Consider the following 24,348-nt stretch of genomic DNA (forward strand, 5'->3'; position numbering starts at 1 on the left):
CTAATGTAGATGACAGGTTGATGGGTGCAGCAAACCACCATGGCACATGTATACCTATGTAACAAACCTGCATGTTCTGCACGTATATCCCAGAACTTAAAGTATAATAAATAAATAAATAAATAAATAAAATCTGGCCTCATACAGACATGTAAGTGAAAAAAAGGAGAGGCCGGGCGCGGTGGCTCAAGCCTGTAATCCCAGCACTTTGGGAGGCCGAGACGGGCGGATCACGAGGTCAGGAGATCGAGAGACGATCCCGGCTAACACGGTGAAACCCCGTCTCTACTAAAAAATACAAAAAAATAGCCGGGCGAGGTGGCGGGCGCCTGTAGTCCCAGCTACTCGGGAGGCTGAGGCAGGAGAATGGCGTAAACCCGGGAGGCGGAGCTTGCAGTGAGCTGAGATCCGGCCACTGCACTCCAGCCTGGGTGACAGAGCAAGACTCCGTCTCAAAAAAAAAAAAAAAAAAAAAAAAAAAAAAAAAAAAAAAGAAAAAAGGAGGACTCCTGAGGTCCTCTGACCACTCTTTGAGAATCACTGCCAATTTTCTTAGGCCGAGGGAAGCACCTCGCAGTTCCTGAGCATGGAACTGACCAAATGAGACTTTAGAGAAAATTAATTTAGAGGAATTATACAGAAGGTTATTGTTATTTTTTAAATCTGAGTGTATTTTTCTTTCTCTATTCTTTCCGTCGTTTCTATTAAAAGAAACCCTCGTAACATAACAATATGGATGTAAATGCTCAAATAAACTTCAGCTTACCTTTTCCTCCTTCTAATAACTTTTTAACAGAAAGCCTTGGAAGTGGCTCAGCCTGCAGTGATGATACTTTGGAGGTCTGAGTGTTCCCTTTGCTGTGAAGCAGAGTCTGAAGTATGAGACAATCCTCCAGCTGTTTCAGAAGGAGTTTCCAGTACTCAGTGTCAAGAGAAAGTGCCTCCCAGGAATCAGTGAGGGCCTCTGAATCAGCACCCAAAACTATTTGAGAAAACTAATAAAAAATGCACTGGTGATTCTCTGCCAAAGATTCTGAATCAATATTAACTTGAATGAGCTTTTAACTTGAAAGCTGATGGATACTGAGGATACATCACAAAGCAACACATAAATGCTATTTCCCAAATATTACTACTTGGCTGGATGAAACATGAGGGTCAGGAGTAGACTGGAAACTCATAGGCAAGGATGGTGAGTTCAGATATTTATAAGGAGTCCTGCACTAATGGCCCTGATTCAACCAGTGTACATTTCAAAGTTTTCTGGGCCATCTTTGGCAAGGGCCACAGTTTTGTCTAGCACTACCATCAAAAAACTTATATCTCTTCAGAATGCACTCTTCAACCTAAAAAAAAAATCTGAAATCTCATCTCTCTCCATCATAATGAACATTGCAAGCAGGCAATATTAAATTTAGCCTATAAACAACAATGATGTGAATCTCCACAGATCTATTTGGTGTCTCATCCAAATTAACATAACACCCCCTGGGAAAAATTATTTGATCTACCATGAGCTGTAAAGGAAATGTGAGTCCTCAAGAGATGAGAAAAAAACACAGTAGGATACTGTCATGTGGCAACTGCTAAATTCAAGTATCCATGGCGTCAACCATGGCGTCAAATTAAGGGGAGCACCTCTCATCCCTCTCCCCGCTCCAAAAAACCCCTTAAAAAACCCCAGAAAAGGAAAGCATCCCCTTAGCCTACTGGATGTGTACAGATGAAAACCATACCTTTACCCACTTACTTTTTTCTCTGTCATGTTGTTTGATATCTGCGCAGCAACAGAATGTCCAACATGTGCAGACAACAGAGCAGCTCCATTGTTCTCAGACTGAATACAGGCTGTGCGCATCTGCTGCCACCATGGGGACACAGACTGAGAATCCCAGGTCTCATCGATGGCCACTATAGGGATAGGGGGATAGGAGAAAACTGAAAAATAAACTCTTACCCTGTCAATTTTTTGGGACTAACCATTTATGTTAAACATAATGTTAAAACTAAGTTCCCTACTGATATATTTTTATATTTCTCAGTGAAGTGGAAGTCTAACACTCTATTTTATTCAGAACATTTCCATTCCATTTATTTATGCGCTTTTAGTCATCTTTGTTCTCAATCAATATTAAATCTTTATTTGGAATATTTCATCATTATTGAAAACTATTGAGTATTTTAATAGATTAATATTCTGATAATCATACAAAAAATAACAAGAAAAACATTACCTCCCCTAAGACCATTCCATTTGCCTTACTGAGTTAACATGTATTGTTCAAATCATGTTTTTTTATGATGATACAAAATATAAAATTTCATAAATTAAAGCATAAGTCAAATGCATTAAAAGTATTCTATTAATACATAAAGGAATCTCTATGGTGAAATGTTTTGTATACTATAGACTCCTTCTGTTAAGGGATCCTATCTACTCTCCCATCTTTTTGTGACATTTCAAACACGAAACTTTGTTTACAGGAGCAACAAACTTTGTTTACCTTTCATCTTGCTCAGGAGGGACAGCATGGTATGAAGACAGCAGACTGACTGTGGTTTATCCAAAATATCCTTTTCCTTCGAAAGCCAAACACTCAGGAGCAGAGACTGAAATCAAATTTAAATCTTTTTCAGTCTAAAAAAAAAATTTAACATAGAAAAATCTTACACTTTCCTAGACAGCAGATGCATGCATATGGATGATGCAGCTTCTTGAGGTGAAAAAATAAGCAGTTGCTTGCTGTATCATGTAATGTGAGAGGGAGAATGAGGTCCCTTGTCTACCTAGGAGATTCTCTATAACCTGTTGTATATTTAAACTTCACTGTTTCCAGCTCTTCTTTGGGTTAAGCATTGCCTTCCAATCCAAATCTCTATTAAGGAGCACATTACCAGATAGGAGTTACTACTACGTGAGCATAGATTTGCTGTTGATTAACGAGGTATCACTTGGCTGTAGGTTTTGACAGGAGAGAGGTAGGATCTGGAGCTGTGGATCTTAGCCTTGCCTTGGCCGTACAAAGGTATTGCAGATGTGGCAGTGAGGAACAATATATAAATGTATCAAACTCCAATTTTTAAATCACTAATAAGTTATGAAAAAACAGACTTTAAACAAAAAACTTAAGTCAACATAAGTGACTTTTAAAATGGCTGTAAACCAGCATAGCATACCTACTTGAAGCTGAAATTTTTTTAAGATTTATAAAATTGGTTCACAGACAATTCTGGGATAATGAAGTTTAATGAAATAGTGTTACATCTGTTAGTACTGGTACCTCTGAAAGGCCTTGATTAATTATAATACTGCAATACTTTTATGTGAAAATAGCTCTAAATTAAAAGACTGTTAGTTTAAACGAATTATTTCAAATAGTTTTCAAAAATTAAGGAGGGTAAAGAGTTGAAGGAGAAGAAGCTCATGAAGGAAGTGAATTTATGAGGACAACTCAGGGCCAGGAGCTGTGATAAGTATATGACATGCACATCACCTCATTTTATCCTAACAACTTCTGTGGCAGGGATGATGATCCAGATTTCAGAAATGATGAAATAAGCTCATATGGGAAAACTAACTTGTCCAGCACTACAGTTAATGAGTTAGAACTAAAATTGACACGCCTGTAATCCTTGCACTTTGGGAGGCCGAGGCGGCAGATCATGAGGTCAGGAGATCGAGACCATCCTGGCTAACATGGTGAAACCCCATCTCTACTAAAAATACAAAAAATTAGCTGGGCGTGGTAGCAGGTGCCTGTAGTCCCAGCTACTTGGGAGGCTAAGGCAGGAGAACCACCTGAACCCAGGAGGCAGAGGTTGCAGTGAGATGAGATTGTGCCACTGCACTCCAGTCTTTCTTTTCAAAAAGAAAAAAAGAAAAGAACTAAAATTGGATCCATGTTTATCAGATCTCAGGTAAATTTACAGAAAAAAAAAAAAAAAAAAGAACTAAAATTTGAAAATAAACCTGCCTGATTCTATTAATAACATGCATATTTTCTTTTCTCCCCCTTTAAAAATGTTCATGTGTATAAGGATATATACATGTATATATAAATTTATACATACATTTAATTTTTACACATATGAAACCACACATATATATATACACACACACACTCTTCAATGCCTTCTATTTTTTTTCCTTTTTTGGTCTAATTTTCCTTCCAAGGGCCTCTTCATACCAGCTCCCTTTTAACCTCATCCCACACAGACAACCTTTAAAAAACTTTTTGTAGGTACATAGTAGGTGGGTGTATATTTGTATGGGGTACATGATATGTTTTGATACAAGTAATGCAACATGAAATAAGCATATCATGAACAATGGGGTATCCATCCCCTCAAGCATTTACCCACTGAGTTGCACACAATCCAATTACATTCTTTAAGCTATTTTAAGATGTACAGTTATTACTGTCTACAGTCACCCTGTTGTGCTATCAAATAGGTCTTACTCATTCTATTTTTTGTACCCATTAGAAACCTTTTTTAAAAAAATATATCTTCCATGCTCATAAATAATGACAATGTTAACAATAAATGCTAATGGTTATATAAAGGTTACTATGCTCCAAGTCATTAACAGCTTTATATGTACAGATACATATAGAGTATGTTCGAGGGAGGATAACGGGGATTTACTGTCACAACAATGGGATCATATTACACCATGTTCCTTCCACTTGCAACCCAATATCCTGTTTAACCAACAAAATTCAGCATGACCTTAGTTTATTTATCGGGGGAATCTCCTCTCTGCTAGACTTCCCCTTAACCTCCATAACCTGATGCTTTTCACAACTAGGTAGGCTAAAAAATGGTTGCCTATATAGTTAACAAAGACACTCTATACTCAATCAAAAATAACTCTGTCTCGCTGTTTTATGTGCATGTATACTGGGAAGCAGATGGAAAAGAAACGTGGGGGGAGGGCAGAATTTATTTTACATTTTAGGCTCACCATTAAGTTGCCACTAGATTCACTTTGATAAATTTTACGTACAAAATGTATGATCTGGGTCTATTATTAAAGGGCATCAGATTTCTTTTCTTTTCTTTTTTTTGAGATGGAGTCTCCCTCTGTGATCCAGGCTGGAGTGCAGTGGCACGATCTTGGCTCACGACAACCTCCGCCTCCCAGATTCAAGTGGTTCTCCTGCCTCAGCCTTCCGAGTAGCTTGGATTACAGGCGCGAGCCACCATGCCCAGCTAATTTTTGTATTTTTAGTAGAGAAGGGTTTCACCATGTTGGCCAGGCTGGTCTAGAACTCCTGACCTGATTCGCCCACCTTGGCCTCCCAAAGTGCTGGAATTACAGGTGTGAGCCACCGCGCCCAGCCAGTATACCAGATTTCTAAACATACCTATAGATTTAATGCCTCTTAAAGCTTTGTTCATTTCCCCATCAACAACAAAGTTTCAAAATGCTCATCAAAATTGGCAGTCAGAAGGTTATTTTAGATTAAGGCAGCCAAAAAACCTAAATGCCATGCCTTGGACTTCTCTTCACACTATGAATTCTGCTTTTCTCTCCAACCAACCTCTTCTCTACCCAACATCACTTGTAATAAAATTCTGAAACAAACAAAAAACCTGTTCTGCTTAAATTTCCTTCTTATTTCTCCCTAGGTTACCTCCTTCTATTTCTCACCCTCCAGGTAATCTCTGTTTATCACCGAGAGTGCGTTTTTCCTGTTTTCTGTAAACATTAAACATTCCAAACAGTCAAGCTTTTGTTTGTATATAGGATATCAGTATAAAATAGAGGATGCCAAAGAAACTATCAGAATATAATGATACAATTTTAGAATCACTTATAAGCAATATAAAGATATTTTAAGCTGCAGGAAACATTAAGATGAAAGAAGAAAAATAAAGAAGTGAATACAGAGATAAATTAAGTTACCACATAGAAACACATATATGGACACATAAAACAGGAGAAGACAGCCCAGTGTATAAAGTAACTACCTCCATAATTAGTAAATGCAAAAGAAGATATTCCAACAGTCACAACAAAGAATGCCACATTACATTATTCATAATATATTTATGAATTCACATATTAAAATGTTACCATTATCTCATACATAAAAATGTTGTATATTGACATATAACCAGATGATGTCTAAATGATAGATTTTGAGTAACAGAAACCTTGAGGCCACCAAGATGGTAATAGAAGGTAACCTACTTACATTCTCTCACAATAAGGTGTTTGATCTGTACCCCTGAACTGACTTCCAGACTGAAGCCCAGAAACAGCTCAATCCCCACAAGGGGACTGGCTACTTCCCTGTTTGCCCATGATCCTGCCACCAAAACCATTTGCCATGGGGTCCAGAAGGAACTGCTTACACTAGTGTTTTGGCAGAAAGGCTAGTCTGCCCGCTAGCTCTGGTCTCAGCAGTGGGCTGGAAAGTAGCCTTGCAGTGCTGCCCTCACCTTCCTTAGCTGAGGTCCCAGCTCAGAGTTGCTTGCATAAGGACCCAGAGGGAGACTCACCCATATCTCTCAGCCCAGGACTCAGAGCCTCCCTGACAGGCTCACCAGCCTCTGTCTCAGCAGATCCCCCTCAGGGCCCCCTCACTGCAGCTGGAGAACTATCCTATCTGCACAGGAACTTGCTGAAGACACATGCCTCTCTGAGCCAACATGAGACACTTCAGCCTCCATTCCCACAGCTGATCCCGAGAGGCCCCAGTCTCAGCTCAAGCCCCTCCTGTTGCAGTTGAGGAATTATCTCACTTGTGCAGGAACCTGCTGGGCAACACATAACCATCTGGGCCAACAAAACAGGCCTGCCAACCTCCTTTTCACACATCCTAAAGAGGTCCAGTCTCACTTCTACTCCCTCTCACTGCAGCTGGAGACCCATCCACCTGTGCAGAGACCTGCTGGGATGCACACCTGTCTGGGCCACCAGGACAGTCTTCTGGACCCAGGTCCCTGGCCAGCATTCCCACATAGCCTCAGCACCCTCCTTAGGTCTTTCCCCAGTCCATGAAGGCTGGAAAGCCACATAAACCTCAGAGCTCTTCAGAGACCTGCAGCAAGCCTGGGCTTAGAGTGTTGTCTAGTGCTGCAAGGGTCACAAGCTCAGGGAACAAAACAGTCAGTCAGCTTAGAATCCCTGGAAGGCCCTCTGAGGAAGGTCAAGTACAAACAAAGCCAGACTGTGAAGACTAAAGTAGATACCTAATATATCAATGTACAATACCATTGTACTTCCACAAGCATCAAGAACATTCAGGGAAACATGACGTCACCAAATGGACAAAATAAGGCACCAGAGACAGAACCTAAAGTGAGGGAGATGTGTGATATCTCTAACAAAGAATTCAAAATAGCTGTTTAAGGAAGCTCAACAAATTTTAAGAAAACACACACAATCTATTCAAAAATTTATCAGAGAAATTTTTAAAAGACTGAAATACGAATGAAAAAAATCAAATAGAAATGCTGGAGCTGAAAAATAAATAAAATGAAAAATGCAATAGAGAACATCAATAGCAGAATTGATCAAACAGAAGAAAGAATCAGTGAATTCGTTGATAGACTATTTGAAAATACATAGCTAGAGGAGAAGAAAGAAATGAAATGAATAAAAATGAATGAACAAGACCTATAGGATCTATAAAACAACCTCAAAAGAGCAAATATTGGGGTTATTGGAGTTAAAGAGAGAACTGAGAAAGACAAAGGAGTAGTAAGTTTACTCAAATAAGTAATAACAGAAAAGTTTCCAAACCAGAATATACAGATACAGGAAGGTCAAGGGTCACCGATCCGAGTTAACTCAAACAAGAACACTCTAATTTACAAACTCATAAAGGTCAAAGACAGAGAGAATTTAGAAAACAGCAAGAGAATAAAAGCAAATAGTGTATAAGACAGATCCAATATGCTTGGTAGCAGATTTCTCAACAGAAACCTCACAGGCCAAGAGGGAGTGGGACAATATGTTCAGAATGTTGAAGGAAAAAAACTGCTACCTAAAAATACTGTATGTGGTGAAGTTATTCCTCAAAAATGAAAAAGGGAAATAAAAGATTTCCCGAGACAAACGAAAGCTAAGGGAATGTATTGCTATCAGACCTATCCTGTAAGAAATGTGTGATTTCTTAGACACTAAAGGGAGTTCTCCAAACTGAAAGAAAATTATGCTAATGTGGTTGTTGTACTAATATTGTAATCGTGGTGTTTAAACCATGTATATCTTTAGTAAGAAGACTAAAAGAAAAAACTATCAAAAAAAGGACAATTTGTTAAGAGACAACATAAATAACATAAAATGATGACATCAAAAATGCTAAAATGGGGGGAGAAGAGAGTTAATGTGTATAGGTTTTCTTTTTATGGTTTGTTGGTTTTGCTGTTTTGCAATCAAAGTTAAGTTGGTATCAAATTCTTGTTGTAACTAGATTTTTTTTTGTAAGCCTCATGGTAATCACAGTGCAAAGCCTACAATAGATACACTAAAATCAAAAGCAATGAATTGAAACATACTATAAGAGGAAATCACTTAACCATAAAAGACAGAAAAAAGAGAGGAGTTACACAGCAACTAATAAACAAGTAACAAATGGCAGTAGTAAGACCTTACCAATCAATAACAACACTGAATGTAAGTGGTCTGAATTCTCCAATTAAAAGACACAGAGTGAGCTGGGCACAGTGGTATGCACCTATAGTCCTGGCTGACTGGAAGGCTGAGATGAGAGAATAGCTTAGGCCCAGGAATAATAATTAAAAAAAGACACAGAGGGACTGAATGGATTAAAAAACAACATACAAATGTATACCGCATACAAGAAGCTCACTTCACCTATAAAGCCAAACAGACTGAAAGTGAAGGAATGGAAAAAGATATTCCATAAAAATTAAAACCAAAAAAGAGCAGGAGACGCTGCACATATATCAGATAGAATACATTTTAAGTTGAAAACTATAAAAAGAGACGAAGGGGAGGCTGAGGCAAGATAATAACTTGAACCTGGGAGGTAGATGTTGCAGTGAGCCGAGATCATGACACTACACTCCCACCTGGGCAACAGTGAGACTCTGTCTCAAAAAAAAAAAAAAAAAAGAGACAAAGATGGTAATTATACAGTGATAAAAGAATCAAGAGTCAAATCAGCCAGATCTAACAATAGTAAGTACATATGCACCCAACAATGGAGCACTCAAATATATAAAGCAAATATTAATAGATCTAAAGGGAGAGACAGACTTCAATACAGTAATAACAGAGGTCTTTGACCTCACTTTCAGGAATGGACAGATCTTCCAGGTAGAACATCAACAAAGAAAGATCAGAGTTAAACTACATACTAGACCATATAGACCTAATAGACATTTATAGAACATTTCGTTTGCTGCTGCAGAACACACATTCTTTTCATCAGCACATAAAACATTCTCCAGGACAGACCATATGTTAGCCACAAAACAATTCTCAACAAATTTTAAAAAGTCAAAATCATATGAAGTATTTATCTGACAATAGAATAAAACTAGAAATCAGTAACAAGAGGGACTTTGGAAACTGCACAAATACAGATATTAAACAACATGCTCCTGAACAGTCAATGAGGCAAGGAAGCAACTAAAAATAAAATTTAAAAATTTCTTGAAAAAAATAAAAATGGGATGCAGCAAAAGGAGTGCTAAGAGGGAAGTTGGTCAGGTGTGGTGGCTCACGCCTGTAATCCCAGCACTTTGGGAGGCCAAGGCAGGCAGATCACGAGGTCAAGAGATTGAGACCATCCTGGCCAACACTGTGAAACCCTATCTCTACTAAAAATACAAAAATTAGCTAGGGGTGGCGCATGCCTGTAGTCCCAGCTACTCAGGAGGCTGAGGTAGGAGAATTACTTGAACCCAGGAGGCGGAAGTTGCAGTGAGCCAAGATCACATCACTGCACTCCAGCCTGGTGACAGAGCGAGCCTGGTGACAGAGTCTCAAAAAAAAAAAAAAAAAAAAAAGGGAAGTCTATAGACAATAAACACCTCAACAAAAGACTCCAAATAAACAATCTAACAAGGCACCTCAAGAAACTAGAAAAGAACCGACCTAAAAATTAGTAAAAGAAGTAAAAAGATCAAGCAGAAATAAATGAAATTGAGACTAAAAAAATTACAAAAGATCAACAAAAAAGTGTTTTATTAAAAAAGATGAACAAAATCAATAAACCTTTAGTTAGACTAAGAAAAAAAGAGAAAAGACTCAAATAAATAAAATCAGAGAAAAAAAGAAAACATTACAATTGATACCACAGAAACACATCATTAGAAACACAGATCATTAGAGACTATTATGAACAGCTTTATGCCAACCAGCCGTAGAGAAACAGAAAACCTCAACAAACCAGTAATAAGTAATGAGATGGAAGCAGTCATAAAAGTCTCCCATAACAGAAAAGCCCAGATCTAATGAATTTCCTGCTGAATTCTTTCAAACATTCAAAGAAGAACTAATATCAATTATACTCAAACTATTTCACAACACTGAAGAGGAGGGAATACTTCCAAACTCATTCTATGAGGCCAGCATTACCCAGATACCAAAATCAGACACATACAAAATAAAAACAACACATTAAACCGTCAACAAGCTCACAGAGGTAGGATGCCCAAATCCTGGCCAAAATATAACATGTGAATGGGGGTGTGTGAAAGAGTATGCAGTTGGCGCTCTGTATCCATGCATTCCACATCTGTGGATTTAATCAACTGTAAGTCAAAAGTATTCAGAAAAAAAAAGATGGACAGTTCCATCTATACTGAACACATACAGACTTTTTGTTGTCATTATTCCCTCAGTAGGTTTAACAATAATTTACACAGCATTTACATTGCATAAGGTATTAAAAGTTATCTAGATATGATTTAAGGTATACGGGAGATGTGCACAGGTTACATGCAATTACCACTTTTTTGTTTTTTTAGAGATAGGGTCTCACTCTGTCACCTAGGCTGGAGTGCAGAGGTGCAATCAGCGCATCCTTGACCTCCCTGATTCAAGGGATCCTCATGCCTCAGCCTCTTGAGTAGCTGGGAATACAGGGACATGCCACCATGCTTGGCTAATTTTTTATTACACCATTTTATATCAGGACCTTCCGTATCCATGGATTTTGGTATTGGAGGGGGAGGTTCCTGGAACCAATCTTTCATGGGTGCTGAGGGACAGCTGTGTATGCATCCATGTGTAGGAGATAGGTAAGAGCAAAGAAGAACAAGGAAGATGGGGTAACTTTCCTTGATTTTTTCAGAAAGGGCAAAAATCTAGTGTTGTATCTTCTCCTTGGATGATTCTTTTGTTTTATATTTATTATAATTGAGATTACATTATAATATATATTCAAAGTTTGAAAATGTTTGATAACAATTCCACATTGCTTTAAAGGAAGTTTATTTTGTTTTTAAGATCTTTTCCATCGTAACATGACAGTTTTTTACTGATGATCCAATTCTATTGTAAATGCATGCATATAGATGTGTGCATACAGATTCTAAACTTATCTTAGGCCAACTATAGAATATGCTTGTTAACATTTATAGAAAATTGGCCAGGCACGGTGGTTCTTGTCTGTAATCCAAAAGCTTTGAGTGGTCAAGCAGGGAGGATTGCTTCAGCCAGGAGTTTCAGACAGCCTGGGCAACATAGCGAGACCCCCATCTCTACAAAAGTAAAAAAAAAAAAAATTGGCCAGCACAATGGCATGCGCCTGTAGCCTCAGCTACTCAGAAGGCTGAGATGGGAGGATGGCTTGAGCCCAGGAGGTTGGGGCCGCAGTGAGCTACGATCACACCACTGTACTCCAGCCTGGGTGACAGAGCAAGACACTTTCTCTCTCAAAGTGAAAGAAAAAGAAAAAAAATTTACAGGGTATAAGAAAAATAAAATAATATTACTCTATTAAATATGGTGATTAAAAATTTCTTTGATCATTTTTAGAAAGTTTTCATGGACATTCTATGATAACCTAAAAGACAACAGTTAAAAAAAAAAAAAAGAAGATTGACACTTCTGGGTGACATTCACAAGGAAGAACAGCAACCAGCAACCAAAAACACCTTACCAACAACAGCTGAGGGCTAAGTCCAGCCGACTCCAAAGTGTGACACATATCCTCAGTGGAGCTTTCTCCATGCAAACACTTCCAAAAAAAGAAACTACCTGGTAGAACAAAAACAAAGCACATTAATCAATGACTACTTACCATTTGGACTAACAATCTTATTGAATCACAATCTGGAATTCCAGAGAAACAAAACATTATGAAGGAAGAGAAATTAATGGTTCAATTTGCTTGATTTATTAAAGCAGAAAGCAAATCATGATCTGATATTGTTTCTTTAGTATACTTATTAAAACAACCTATCGACCAGAGTGTCTTTTGTTGGCCAAAAAATACAGTACATTAAATACTTTCATTATTTAAATTTCAAAACAAACAGAATCTCCTGAGATGCTATATGTTCCTACCACGTTTTCTTCTAAAAGAAGACGGATACAAAGACCAGTGTATTATTTTACCTACCTAAAGCCACATACTCCTCTTCACTTATCTTCTTTACATTGAGCACATCCTTTTCATATTCTAAATATTCCAAGAATGTTTTTACAGGCAACACACCATCTTTATCATCAGAAAATCGAACATTTGTCCTGGTGTTCTCTTGCTTATACTTCTCTAGTAATGCCTGGAGCTTAAGTAGTTCTTTTTCATCAAGCCTTAGTAACACTGCCAAGTCCTTTAAAATAGAAAACAAAAACAACATTCCACATCTATCAACCACCTTATCTGAACTGAAATTCAAGATTGTAAGCAAAAGTTGACTTTTTAATTAATATAATAGCTATCATGAATTCTGCTTAAAACTTTGCTTACAAGTCACATTTCATGAGTAGGAGTTTATTTAAATAAACTATAATCTTGAACACTACATACTACTAAAAGTACCATTTTAGCATATTTCTTGAGGGTACTTTATTATCTTCTAGAATGTTAGCATTTTTTTTTTTTTTCGAGACAGGGTCTCGCTTTGTTACCCAGGTTAGAGTACCTTGGCACGATCATGGTTCACAGCAGCCTTGACTTCTTGGGTTCAAGCAATCCTCCTGCCTCAGCCATCTGAGTAGCTGGGACCACAAGTGTGCACCACCACCTCCAGCTAATTTAAAAAGTTTTTTTTGTAGACACAGGGCCCCACTACGTTGCCCAGGCTGGTCTCGAACTCCTGGGCTCAAGTGATCCTCACACCTCAGCTTCCCAAAGTGTTGGGATTACAGGTGCAAGCCACTATGCCCTGGCAAATGCTAGAATTTTAATAAACATGTTTCACTGTATAATCAGAAAAATATTTAAAAGGGTGTCAAATGCAACTCTTACCATTCTGAGGAAACTAAATATTTGAATTTAAATGCTTAATTATTAACCAGCGTAAACACTATAAAATAAAACATAGAAAAACAATTCTCATTGTATCCACATATAAGTCCTGTATGTGGCTCTCAGGGATACAACCTGTTAGGCTTTCAAACTATTTTTGTATACCTTATGTACAAAACATATTGTGGCTGGGCATAGTGGTTTATGCCTATAATCTCAGCACTTGTATAAATAATATAAATTTAGCAGCAAGGCACAGAGAGCTAGCAGGGGGCTTGGTAAACAAAATATACCTTTAAAGCTTTAAAAAAATTAATTTTCTACTTTGTTACTACTGATTGTAAAAAGTAAAAGCAACCAGATAGATTATTTTATATAATATAAAATGTGGGATTACTCACATTATCAGAGAATGGTGTGTCTAAATGAAAATCAAGGGAATTTAGTTGACTGACCGACTCATAGAGTTGCAGCAATTTTAGTCTATTGGCACAAAACTGTAGCAATCCTTCATCAACCGACTCAAGTTCTAAAGGCAGAAGGAAAATTATATATAAGAGATATATTTAACAGACTCATAAACAGGCTTTTCTTTCATTAAATCTCTCAACATTACATAATTCCCTGATGCTCTGATGTATTAAATATTGAGATGCTTAAGCTATATCAGATTTTGAAAGCAAAAATAATTTTTCCGTTATGACAAAATGTCTAATTTTTTTTTTTTTTTTTTTTTTTTTTTTTGAGACGGAGTCTCGCTCTGCCGCCCGGGCTGGAGTGCAGTGGCCGGATCTCAGCTCACTGCAAGCTCCGCCTCCCGGGTTCACGCCATTCTCCTGCCTCAGCCTCCCGAGTAGCTGGGACTACAGGCGCCGCCACCTCGCCCGGCTAGTTTTTTGTATTTTTAGTAGAGACGGGGTTTCACCGTGTTAGCCAGGATGGTCTCGATCTCCTGACCTCGTGATCCGCCCGTCTCGGCCTCCCAAAGTGCTGGGATTACAGGCTTGAGCCACCGCGCCCGGCCAAAATGTCTAATTTTTAAATAAAATAAGATGCTCTAAAAGTAGGGCGATAAAAAAGAAAGTGGAAATATCTTCATCTAATACTTAAAATTTAAAGAAATTATCTGGAATACTGTATGAATATTTATATCTAATATAAAACAAATATTTATTCTTTAAAAAGGGAAACAATGATAATCCCCCAAAAATCTTATTTGAAATACAGTATCATGGAATATTGTTCAAGTTCTTATAGCCTTAATAAAACTGACCATACAAAATAATTAGATTTTAGGAATCTTATTTTTATGTAGAACTTGAAACTGATGATTTTATAGAACTCCAACAATGGTGTTTGGTTTACTACCAGGTCAGTGAAAGATAACTTTTCATTTAATAAATTTTGGGATTTTGTTAATGCCTTGAGGGGTGGGAGAGCTTTATAAGTATATCATGCTTTTTAAAAGAGGTATTTATTTCTGACAAGTGGTATACACTAAAGGAGTTCATTATTTGCCAATGTCAGTTTCATGTATCTGTTAAAAAAAAAAAGGTTGAAAAAGAGTCTCAAAATTAGCATGTTTGAAGCCCTGAAAGAACAAATTATAATTTGTTTATTAAGCCACTTTAAGCTGGCTTACACATAATTAAAACACAAAGTTGGTTTTACATAATTAATATGACAAACAAAAGTCACAACTAGATGACACCAGTCCACTGCACACTACAATTTAACTGATGTTAGGAATTCAGAATAAAGTGAATTTTTACTAGTTCAGTTGGATGGAATATGGTGTTACAACCCCACAGTTTCAAGTGTAATCCTTTTTCAGACAAATACATTTTGACGGGCTGACTGATTTTAAAGAACAATGTGATAGTACAAATTTTGAACATCAAAAAATGACCAGAAAAAATAATCTGATTGTGGTCTGTGATTTTGGACGTCCTTAACTATGTTCATGAGGGAAACTGATGGGAAACTGATACACTAATAAAACATTAATACAAAGTACAAATATGTTTTATTATTATCTTGGTCAAAATGACATTATGTGCCCCCCTAGAGAAATTTGTCTCTTCTTGTGAAGCTAAAGAAAAGACAATGGCAGCGAGAGAGCTTGGTTGTTTTCCCATACCACCAGATAACTTCTTCATTCCAATGCTTTCCTTAATGTTCTACAGCTATATCAGAATAACCACTTATCATTCTATACTGACCTCTTTCCTCACAATTAAAAACAACTTCTCAATAACAAACAATACATTCAAAGACAGTTTAGATGAAGATCAACTACATATATTAAATAGGGAATAAATAAGATTCTTAATTTCTTATATATATAATTTCCACATTAAAGTAACATGATGGTATCACAAAGTCAATAACTTTCTATAATCAGTTACAAAATTTGAGTTAAGAACGTAACCTCCAATCAGTACAAACCCTATTACCTTGATTTTTCAAAGTGTCCATTAAAGTCTGAGTGATGTTTCTAAGGCAAGAAAATGGTAAACGTTCACTTGCCAAAATGCTTTCCAAAGCCTAGAAAAAAGATATTGAACAGTTCTAGCAATTATAAGGCAATGATTTTATTTTTTAAATCTTATATTTATGCCCAAACTTTTACTACCCCAAATTTCAAAGAGAAGCTCTATATTTAAGATGTTTTAGTGTACGTATCTTAAATCTCAAGTTGCACTGTTAAGTAATATTCAATCAACTTTATGTCATGCCAAATATGATATAAATGACAAAAATCCAGGCTGAGAATAAAACAACTAGAAGGCAACTGCTACTTAACAGAATAGCCCAATCAAAACAGAAACAAAGATAAAGCTATTTACCAATAAGAAGTGTTTGAATATGCCTATGCTATCTAGGAATAAATGAAAAGCAGTGGTTATTGTCATGTCAATAACAAAAGCTGCTAATAACTTAGTTATAGCTTAATAACTGCATTTGTGCATGGCAGGCAGAATCTATAGGCCCTGCTAGATAGATATAGTAACCACCCTTCCCTACCTCCCTCTCCCTACCCCCATAGATATTTAAGATTCTTTATAATCAATCCCAGAATATCTCTTCATGCCTAAAGTAGCAACTATCGGAAACATCAATGAGTCAGACATAGCAGTTAAAGGTCATATTTATCCTTTCATATTAGCACATTAAATTGGGTTTCAATTAATAAGATTACATAGTTTAAAAAGTAGGCTGAGAATGTAGGGTAAGACAAATATCTAATCAACACAAAACTTCTGTGTTTGTGGAGGAGAAATGGGCTTAGAGGGTGGCTCAAGATGTTGCTCAGGCCTATAATGAAGCAACTGCCAGGAAGCAATAAAGAAAGTGACTATAAGAGGCAAGAACCCAGGACAAGTGTAACCTGCTCCTGTTCTGCCTGTGATTACACAGGCTAGCAGCTAGCTTACTTTCTTTCCCATTATTCAGTCTCCCAAAGCCTAAACTGGTTTCTTCCCTCCCTTTAGTCAGTCCTCCAAGATATAACTTTTGTTATTGGGTTTTCTAGTATTTTTTATAAAATTCACAGCTTCATACATGATTCAGAAGTATTATTAAAAAAAAAGAAAATCAAGAAGACATTTTGCATTATGCTAGTTTCCCAATTTTGTTGTTCTATGATTTAAGATAAGAAGAAAGATGGCATCAAAATGAGAAGAACTGTGTGGGTTATGACCCTTTCTACTACAGATTTCTCAAACTGCCTCTCTAGATGCCCACTTTGTCATCATTATGTCATCTCTAATAATGGAGACTTTGCTCTAAGGAAAATGAGAGCCAATTAGCATTGTCAGTAGAATGGAAAACACAATTAAAAGTCACAAAGGTTTTTCTGTTCTACAATAACACAATAAAAAGTGTTTTAAAAGTGGACTGCAGCAAAATCACTCTGCACTAAGTTCTCCCACGTATCACTATTCACTAAATTCTCCCATGTATGTAGCTATAAAATAATAAGAAATATACACATTGGTCTATGGCCCCAGTACCTGACACAGAGTTCCTATAATTTCCTGAACAATGGGGGTGCTAGGAGTTTCTTTTGTTCCAATGTTTAGTCTCTGCCCTAGTTCATCAGTCAGCGCTCTTGATCCCTTTGTAGACAGAGGTGTTAGGAGAACATTTTGTTCTAACATTTGGTCTTTGACCCCCAGTTTCTGATGAGGAGATTCTAAGACCTCTGTAATTTCCTGGGTGATAGGAGCATCTTTTCTTCTAATGAGGCCACTCATGGCAGGCTCCTGCAAAGCTTCATAATAAGGGGTTGGTTACCAGTGGAACCAAGCACGTATTTGAGGATTGGAACTTTTAGCCCAACCCCTGACCTCTGGGGAGCCAAGAGGGGCTGAAGACTGAGTTGATCATCAATGGCCAATGATGTAATCAATCATGCTTATATAATGAAGCTTCCAACAACACCCAAAAGGATAAGGGTTGGAAGAGCTTCTGGAAAGCTGAACACGTAGAGGTTCCTGAATGGTGGCTTGCCAGGAGAGGGAATGGAAGCTCTGCAACCCTTCCCATATGATTTACTCTATGCATCTCTTCCACCTGGCTGTTCATCTCTACCCTCTGTAATATCCTCTATAATTAATGGGTAAACGTTCAAGTAAAATGTTTCCCTGAGTTCTGTGAGCTGGTCTAGCAAATTTATCACCTGCAAAGAGGGGGTCATAGTAACCCTAATTTATAGCCAGTCAGTCAGAAATATAGCTGATGACCAACTACTTGTGACTGGTATCTGAAGCAGGTAGAAGTCTTGCGGGACAGAGCTCTTAACCTGTGGTGATGATCTCATGCTATCTCCAGGTAGATGGTGTCAGAATTGAACTGAATTAGAGAATAACCAGCTGGTGTTAGCTGGAGAGTCTGCCAAAGAAATTCATTGGTGTGTGGGGGAAAAAAAAAAACCCTACATCTAGTGGCAGAAGTGTTGAGTGACTGTGTAAGAGAAAAGAAAAAACCTGTGATACAGTTTTTTTTACATTTTCACAGTAGCATTATTTTAGATGCTGTGAATTATAAAAATCAAGTATTTGGTAAGGTTCCTACTTGAAGGAGCTTATAAGACCTAAAAAAAAAAGTTGGGGGAGCTATGATTAACATACACGAAATAATCAGAAAATAAGTAGTCATTAACTATCCAGTTTTGATTGAAAGTAGAGTAGGAGTTCAGAGTTATCCATAAGAATTTATGGAGTTAGGACTTGAATAGCATTATGAGGGGTTTGGATAGGAAGAGTGGGAGTAAAAGAAATCACCAATGGTGGCCGTATTATAACCACGAGACTGGCAAAAAGTAAAGGTCTGGCAATACCATGGAATGCTGAGGCTGTGGGGTAACAGGGACTCATACAGAACAAGTGGGAATATAAATTAGTACAACTATTTTGAGAAACAATTTGCCATCAACTAGTACAGCTGAAGAAGTTCACACCCTAGCAATTCCACTCTTAGGTATAAATGCCAGAAAAACTCTTGCATATGTGAATGAGGAAATATGTACATGGATAAGCACAGCATCATTGTTTGTAATGTCAAAAATCTGGAAACAACCTAACCATTCACTGACAAGAGTGTAAATAAATTCTAGTCAGTGAGCAGAATCTGTATGGCATAGTAAATGAATCAATTATAACTACAGCTACATACACCAATATGAATGACACAGAAACATAATCCTGAAGGAAAAACTAAAGTCACCGAAGACATAGGGCACGACTCCATTTATGTAAAGTTTGAAAAGACAGGAAATGCATCAACAGGTTTCAAAGGAGTCACGCAGGAATGATGTAACTATAAAGCAAAGAAAAAGAAAGAACCACAAAATTCTAAATTATGGTTACCTTAAGGATGGGAGGAGGGAATGGGACTGAGGGGGGACACTCAGGGCTCTTTAGAGTTCCTGGTAAGATTGTATTTCCTAAGGTAGGTGGTCATACACACATATTTACTATTACATATATATTATATACGTAATATATATAATGTAGGGATGTTTACGTGTGTATATAAAACACACTCAGATGTATGGTAATACTAATTTTTTTTTTTTTTTTTTGAGACGGAGTCTTGCCCTGTTGCCCAGGCTGGAGTACAACAGTGCGATCTCAGCTCACTGCAACCTCGGCCTTCCAGATTCAAACGATTCTCCTGCCTCAGCCTCCTGAGTAGCTGGGATTACAGGCACCCGCCAACACACCCAGCTAATTTTTTTGTATTTTTAGTAGAGACAGGGTTTCACCATGTTGACCAGCTGGTTTCGAACTACTGACCTCGTGATCCACCCGCCTCAGCCTCCCAAAGTGCTGGGATTACGGGCATGAATATTAATTTTTTTTTTTTTTTTTTAAAAAGAGACAACAGGAACTTCCACATGAAAATACAGAAAGGGATAAATAATAAAAACGTGAAAAGAAGACTTCAGCCTGTCATGTTTGGGGGAAATAGGAAAACAAAGATTTTCTTAACAAGGATGTATTATAGCTACTAGCAGAAATCTTCGTGTATTATATATACTTACTTGTTTTTTGGTTGCAGGGTATTTAATATCAAGAATTAATTCCTTTATTTCTGTTTCAACCAAATCTATACAGAAAAAATTAAAGTAAAATTTTAATTTTTATAACAGTGAAACATTATTCTGAAAGAAAATGAACATATCTGTACTACCAGTTGAGTCTAAAGGATTTTTGGGTTCTCTCACATTAATGTTTTCTTGTTATGAATAATAACACCCTCTAGATGGCACACTTCAGCCTTACAGAGCAATTCCAATAAGCTCATCCATGCATCATTTTGATTGCTCCATTCAGAATAGTTTATTGATTTAAAAGATGATAGAACAATATGTTTTATTATTTGTATGACAGAATACCTACCAAGATTGGGAGATTTTGTTTTCAGTAAAGCTGCTAGTTTCTTCACTAGGTGCATATCCTTGGCTCGTTCACTCTTCTTATCACTAAATCAATAAATATAACAAATTATTACAGAATGTGAAATTATTTTCTTTCTAATTCTGACACACTCCAACTTTTTTTTCCTTTAAATTTTTTCTATTTAAAGATATCAGTCTAAAGACAAAGGAAACAACAAAACAGCAACAACAAAAGAGAGTACAACAAACCTAGGAACTAGGAAAAGTTAGCAGAGGAGCGTCAGTCAGCAACACCGGATACACCTTACCTCAGTGCTAAATGGAAGGGAACGTTCACTGTTTTCACACTTCCGGACACTGGATCAACAAGACAGATCTGATAAGTCTGTGGCTGCCAACTCTGACTGGTAACATTATTTAAGCCCATTATTTTATAGCCAGGATACAGCAGCCTAAAGAAATCACATCCCAATATGGTAAAAACATTAGAACAAGGAGAAATACCAAAAGGTGCTTTTATTATAGCTAGGAAACCCAACATTATTATCAATTTAGGGGCATTAATAAGGCAACTAAATACTGATAGCAAATACATAAGTAAAGCTAGCAGAGTTCTGCCTTGTTGAACACAATCAGGCCCATGTTTCAATGGCAAAAAAAGCATTCACCTCACTTATGACTAGGGCAAGCTGAAGGAACCTTTCCTTTTGAGTCTTCACAGCATACGTAAGGGACAAACATCAGCAACAAGCTAACTTTAATTCAGCAGTGTATCATGGCATTTTCAATTTTTTTTGGTTATTAAATACTTAAGTATATATCAGACACTCACAGGAAAAACCACAATAAAGAATACTGTAATTCTCAAACTTGTAATCTAATAAGCAGCTTTAGTAAAAGCTTTATTTTAATAAAAGCATTCCTATATTTCATTTTGTAACCAGCACAATGCCAGCATTTGCAGCTTACCTGCAGTGCTTCCCCACATTGAAAGCTCCTACTCTAGGTCCCTGCTGTGTGCTCCACACTTCTAAAATTCCCCTTCTTGGTGCATAGATCACAAGGAATTGAGCTACTCGACTTGGACCCTGAGAATTTCCAAAGGGGGAAAAATCCGCCTTTTCTGGTACTCTTTCATGAAGATCCTCTACAATTTGAATCCATCCAATTTGTGCATCGCGGTACCCTTAGAGACAGAGGGAAAGGGAAGTTAATTACTTAGTCTAGGTTCCATAGTAGCCACCTGAAGTACTCTGGAATAGTGGGGGTGGGGGTGGGGTAAGAAAAGCTATGAAAGTATATTTTTATTATGGAATATCTTAAATAAAAAATGATAATAAATAATAACCAGTTTATCACCAAGCCTTATCAAATCTTAGTATTTTGCTATATTTACTTCTGATCACTTTTTCTCTTTAAAATGAAAATATTGGCTGGGCACAGTGGCTCACGCCTGTAATTCCAGCACTTTGGGAAGCTGAGGCGGGTGGATAACCTGAGGTCAGGAGTTCGAGACCAGCCTGACCAACATGGTGAAACCCTGTCTCTACTAAGTACAAAAAATTAGGTGGATGTGGTGGCACATGCCTGTAATCCCAGCTACTTGGGAGGCTGAGGCAGGAGAATCGCTTGAACCCGGGAGATGGAGGATGCAGTGAGCCAAGATCGTGCCACTGAACTCTAGCCTGGACAACAAGAGCGAAACTCCCTCAAAAAATAAGAAAAAAGATTATAGATATAATTGAAGTCACCTGATTACCCTTCCTGCTGTCATTCCCTTCCCTTCCCATCCAAGCCTTTTGGCGACATGCAGATAGAAAATATGGGTTACAGGGTGATGGGAGGAAGCTCTTGCATGGGAGAAGTAGCTGACGCTGTTTTCTATTTTAGGGTGGTCCCTCACATAGGCAATTAATCCTTCTTTCCAAGGATACAATGGAAAGGAAAACTGGCTGTACCAGCTGCAGAAAGGCAGGCAACGATGCAAGGAATAAGATTGCTATAGTGGATTTGGAGCAGTCAGTACAGCTTTGTCTTCTGTATTTTAGAAGTCTTGCTGAGAACATACCTTTGATATTGTTTCAGGAGACAAACACCAAGGAGAAATGATGTATCTGCAGTACTAAAACTATTTCTACAGATAGTTAGACATGTAGTAGGTAAAGACTGCCTCTGTCTGTCACTGCAGGAGTTCTTTGGCAAGAAGGTGATAGTGGCTTCAGTCTGGTCCAGAGTAATTTAATGACCTCAATCCATTATTCCTCACATTTTAAAGGACAGACAAGATGGCGCCATAAATTGTGGTCTATGCTGACATGTTACTATTCCAGATGATTCTAAATAATGTAATCATGCCTTCTTTGTCAGGGAGATATTATTCACAATGTGCCTAGTTAAAAGATATTTTCAAGTCTCCCTTATAGTTAGATGAGGCCATGTCACTAAGTTCTGACTAATGTAGATAATGGTTGAAGGGACTTTGGGGGAATATCTTCAAAGTAGATTGACTCAGTTGCCAGGAGAAGCCTTCTTCCTTTCTGCTTCCTTCCCAGAATACAGGTAAGAGGGCTGTCTATGAGAACCTTGAGTGGGGAAGCTACAAGGAAGAAGACTGGGTTCCTGAAGATACTGTGGTCTGTTACTCGGGTCTGTTACTAATAGCTGAATGAAACTCCTAAGTGACATACTTATTGACACATCAGGTGGATTGACCCAAGCATATGGATGTAAAAGTCGAGTCAGTGAAGATGGGTTTTGCTATCTTAAATCTGAAAGACTTGGCATTACAGATTTGGGGAGAACATTTGGCTCAAGAATGGCTTTGTGAAGGGGAATAGATGTAGCAGGGGCAAGAAACTGAACTCAGAAATGTACACTAACAGTGAGAATTGAAAGAAAGTACATAAGATAAAGGTTAAACATGATCAAACCTAAAAGATGTATCAGCTGACTACTGGATCAAGTGGTTGCTGATCTGAGTTCATGTCAAAAAAAGAAAATATAAACATAAAGAATTAAACAATTATCAACCAGAAGCTGAAGCATGACAACATTGCTCAACTATTGGGGTAAAAAGTGAATTAATTGTTTTTCTGGATTTTTGTAAGAAGTACCTTTCCACATGCGTATTGCAATTCCTCTAGCTACATCCAATAAAATAACTCTGCCGAAATCATCTGTTACTGCTGCCAGTGTGTTACACGGAGACAGACATATGCTTTCACCATGGCGTCTAGAATCTGGAAGTCCAAATCTGATATTTAAAAGAAAATAAAAAGCTCAAATCACATTCCAATTCAGAAACATATAACAGAATAATGAAATGCACAAATGAAATAGGCTGAATCTGTTTTTATATAAAGAAATATGAATTTTGCCTGGATTAATAATTTATTATTCACAACTGACATTTGTAATATAAAATACATAAAAGAAATAAAACCACAGTCTTATGTAGGTTTTCAATAGATACTCACAATCCTATTCCTTTAGAGAATATAAAGTATAACTATATTTGATTAAAAGGCATGTCACAGAAAACAAAGTCCTCACCGTCAACTAAATTTTAGAATTTGCTCCCACACAGGCATCTTTTGTCTATTTTAAGTTCTTCTTCTTAATCTTTCTCTTTTTTGGAAGATATCACATCCTGCTGATACCAATCTGCCCGAAGCAAAAACCTTCCTTTTTCTAAATAGTTATCTCTAAACTGCTGTTGGTCTATAATCAACCTCATTAGAATTGTGAGTAAAATAAAAGTAAAGGGTACTAAAAGAGAGCTAGGAAAGCTCACTTAGAGAAAAGTCCCTGAAACAAAGGTGCTCAGTCTTTGTTACATCTATTTGAGATGCACAGGGCCATTTGGTTCATTTCTTGACTCTTGATATTAGGAAACGTGGTATGTTACAATGTATTTTTTAAAAAGATGAAAAAAAAAAAAAACTTAGAAGATATACTTTGATAAATGTTAATAATTAGTTGGCTCTCTTTAGGTGAAGAACATCTATAAAGAGGAGGTGTTCTATTTCCCTTCAT

The 24,348-nt window shown here is 37.3% G+C and overlaps 1 protein-coding gene across 1 annotated transcript in view; it reads right to left on the reverse strand.

Annotated features, from left to right (window-relative positions):
• RAB3GAP2 (RAB3 GTPase activating non-catalytic protein subunit 2) overlaps nucleotides 1–24,348 on the reverse strand; it is a 124,107-nt gene that overhangs the window by 21,703 nt on the left and 78,056 nt on the right. The window contains exons 13-24 of the mRNA XM_077937751.1: nucleotides 23,427–23,566; nucleotides 21,283–21,499; nucleotides 20,622–20,765; nucleotides 20,315–20,397; nucleotides 19,957–20,021; nucleotides 15,863–15,953; nucleotides 13,808–13,935; nucleotides 12,551–12,768; nucleotides 12,093–12,186; nucleotides 2,505–2,610; nucleotides 1,751–1,911; nucleotides 767–995 (exon numbers count right to left, since the gene is read on the reverse strand). Coding sequence (XP_077793877.1) covers nucleotides 767–995; nucleotides 1,751–1,911; nucleotides 2,505–2,610; nucleotides 12,093–12,186; nucleotides 12,551–12,768; nucleotides 13,808–13,935; nucleotides 15,863–15,953; nucleotides 19,957–20,021; nucleotides 20,315–20,397; nucleotides 20,622–20,765; nucleotides 21,283–21,499; nucleotides 23,427–23,566 — 1,676 coding nt within the window. The remainder of the gene's footprint in view (nucleotides 1–766; nucleotides 996–1,750; nucleotides 1,912–2,504; nucleotides 2,611–12,092; nucleotides 12,187–12,550; nucleotides 12,769–13,807; nucleotides 13,936–15,862; nucleotides 15,954–19,956; nucleotides 20,022–20,314; nucleotides 20,398–20,621; nucleotides 20,766–21,282; nucleotides 21,500–23,426; nucleotides 23,567–24,348) is intronic.

The sequence above is a fragment of the Macaca mulatta genome, chromosome 1 (assembly GCF_049350105.2).
Source record: "Macaca mulatta isolate MMU2019108-1 chromosome 1, T2T-MMU8v2.0, whole genome shotgun sequence".
In the NCBI taxonomy this organism is placed as follows: Eukaryota; Metazoa; Chordata; class Mammalia; order Primates; family Cercopithecidae; genus Macaca; species Macaca mulatta.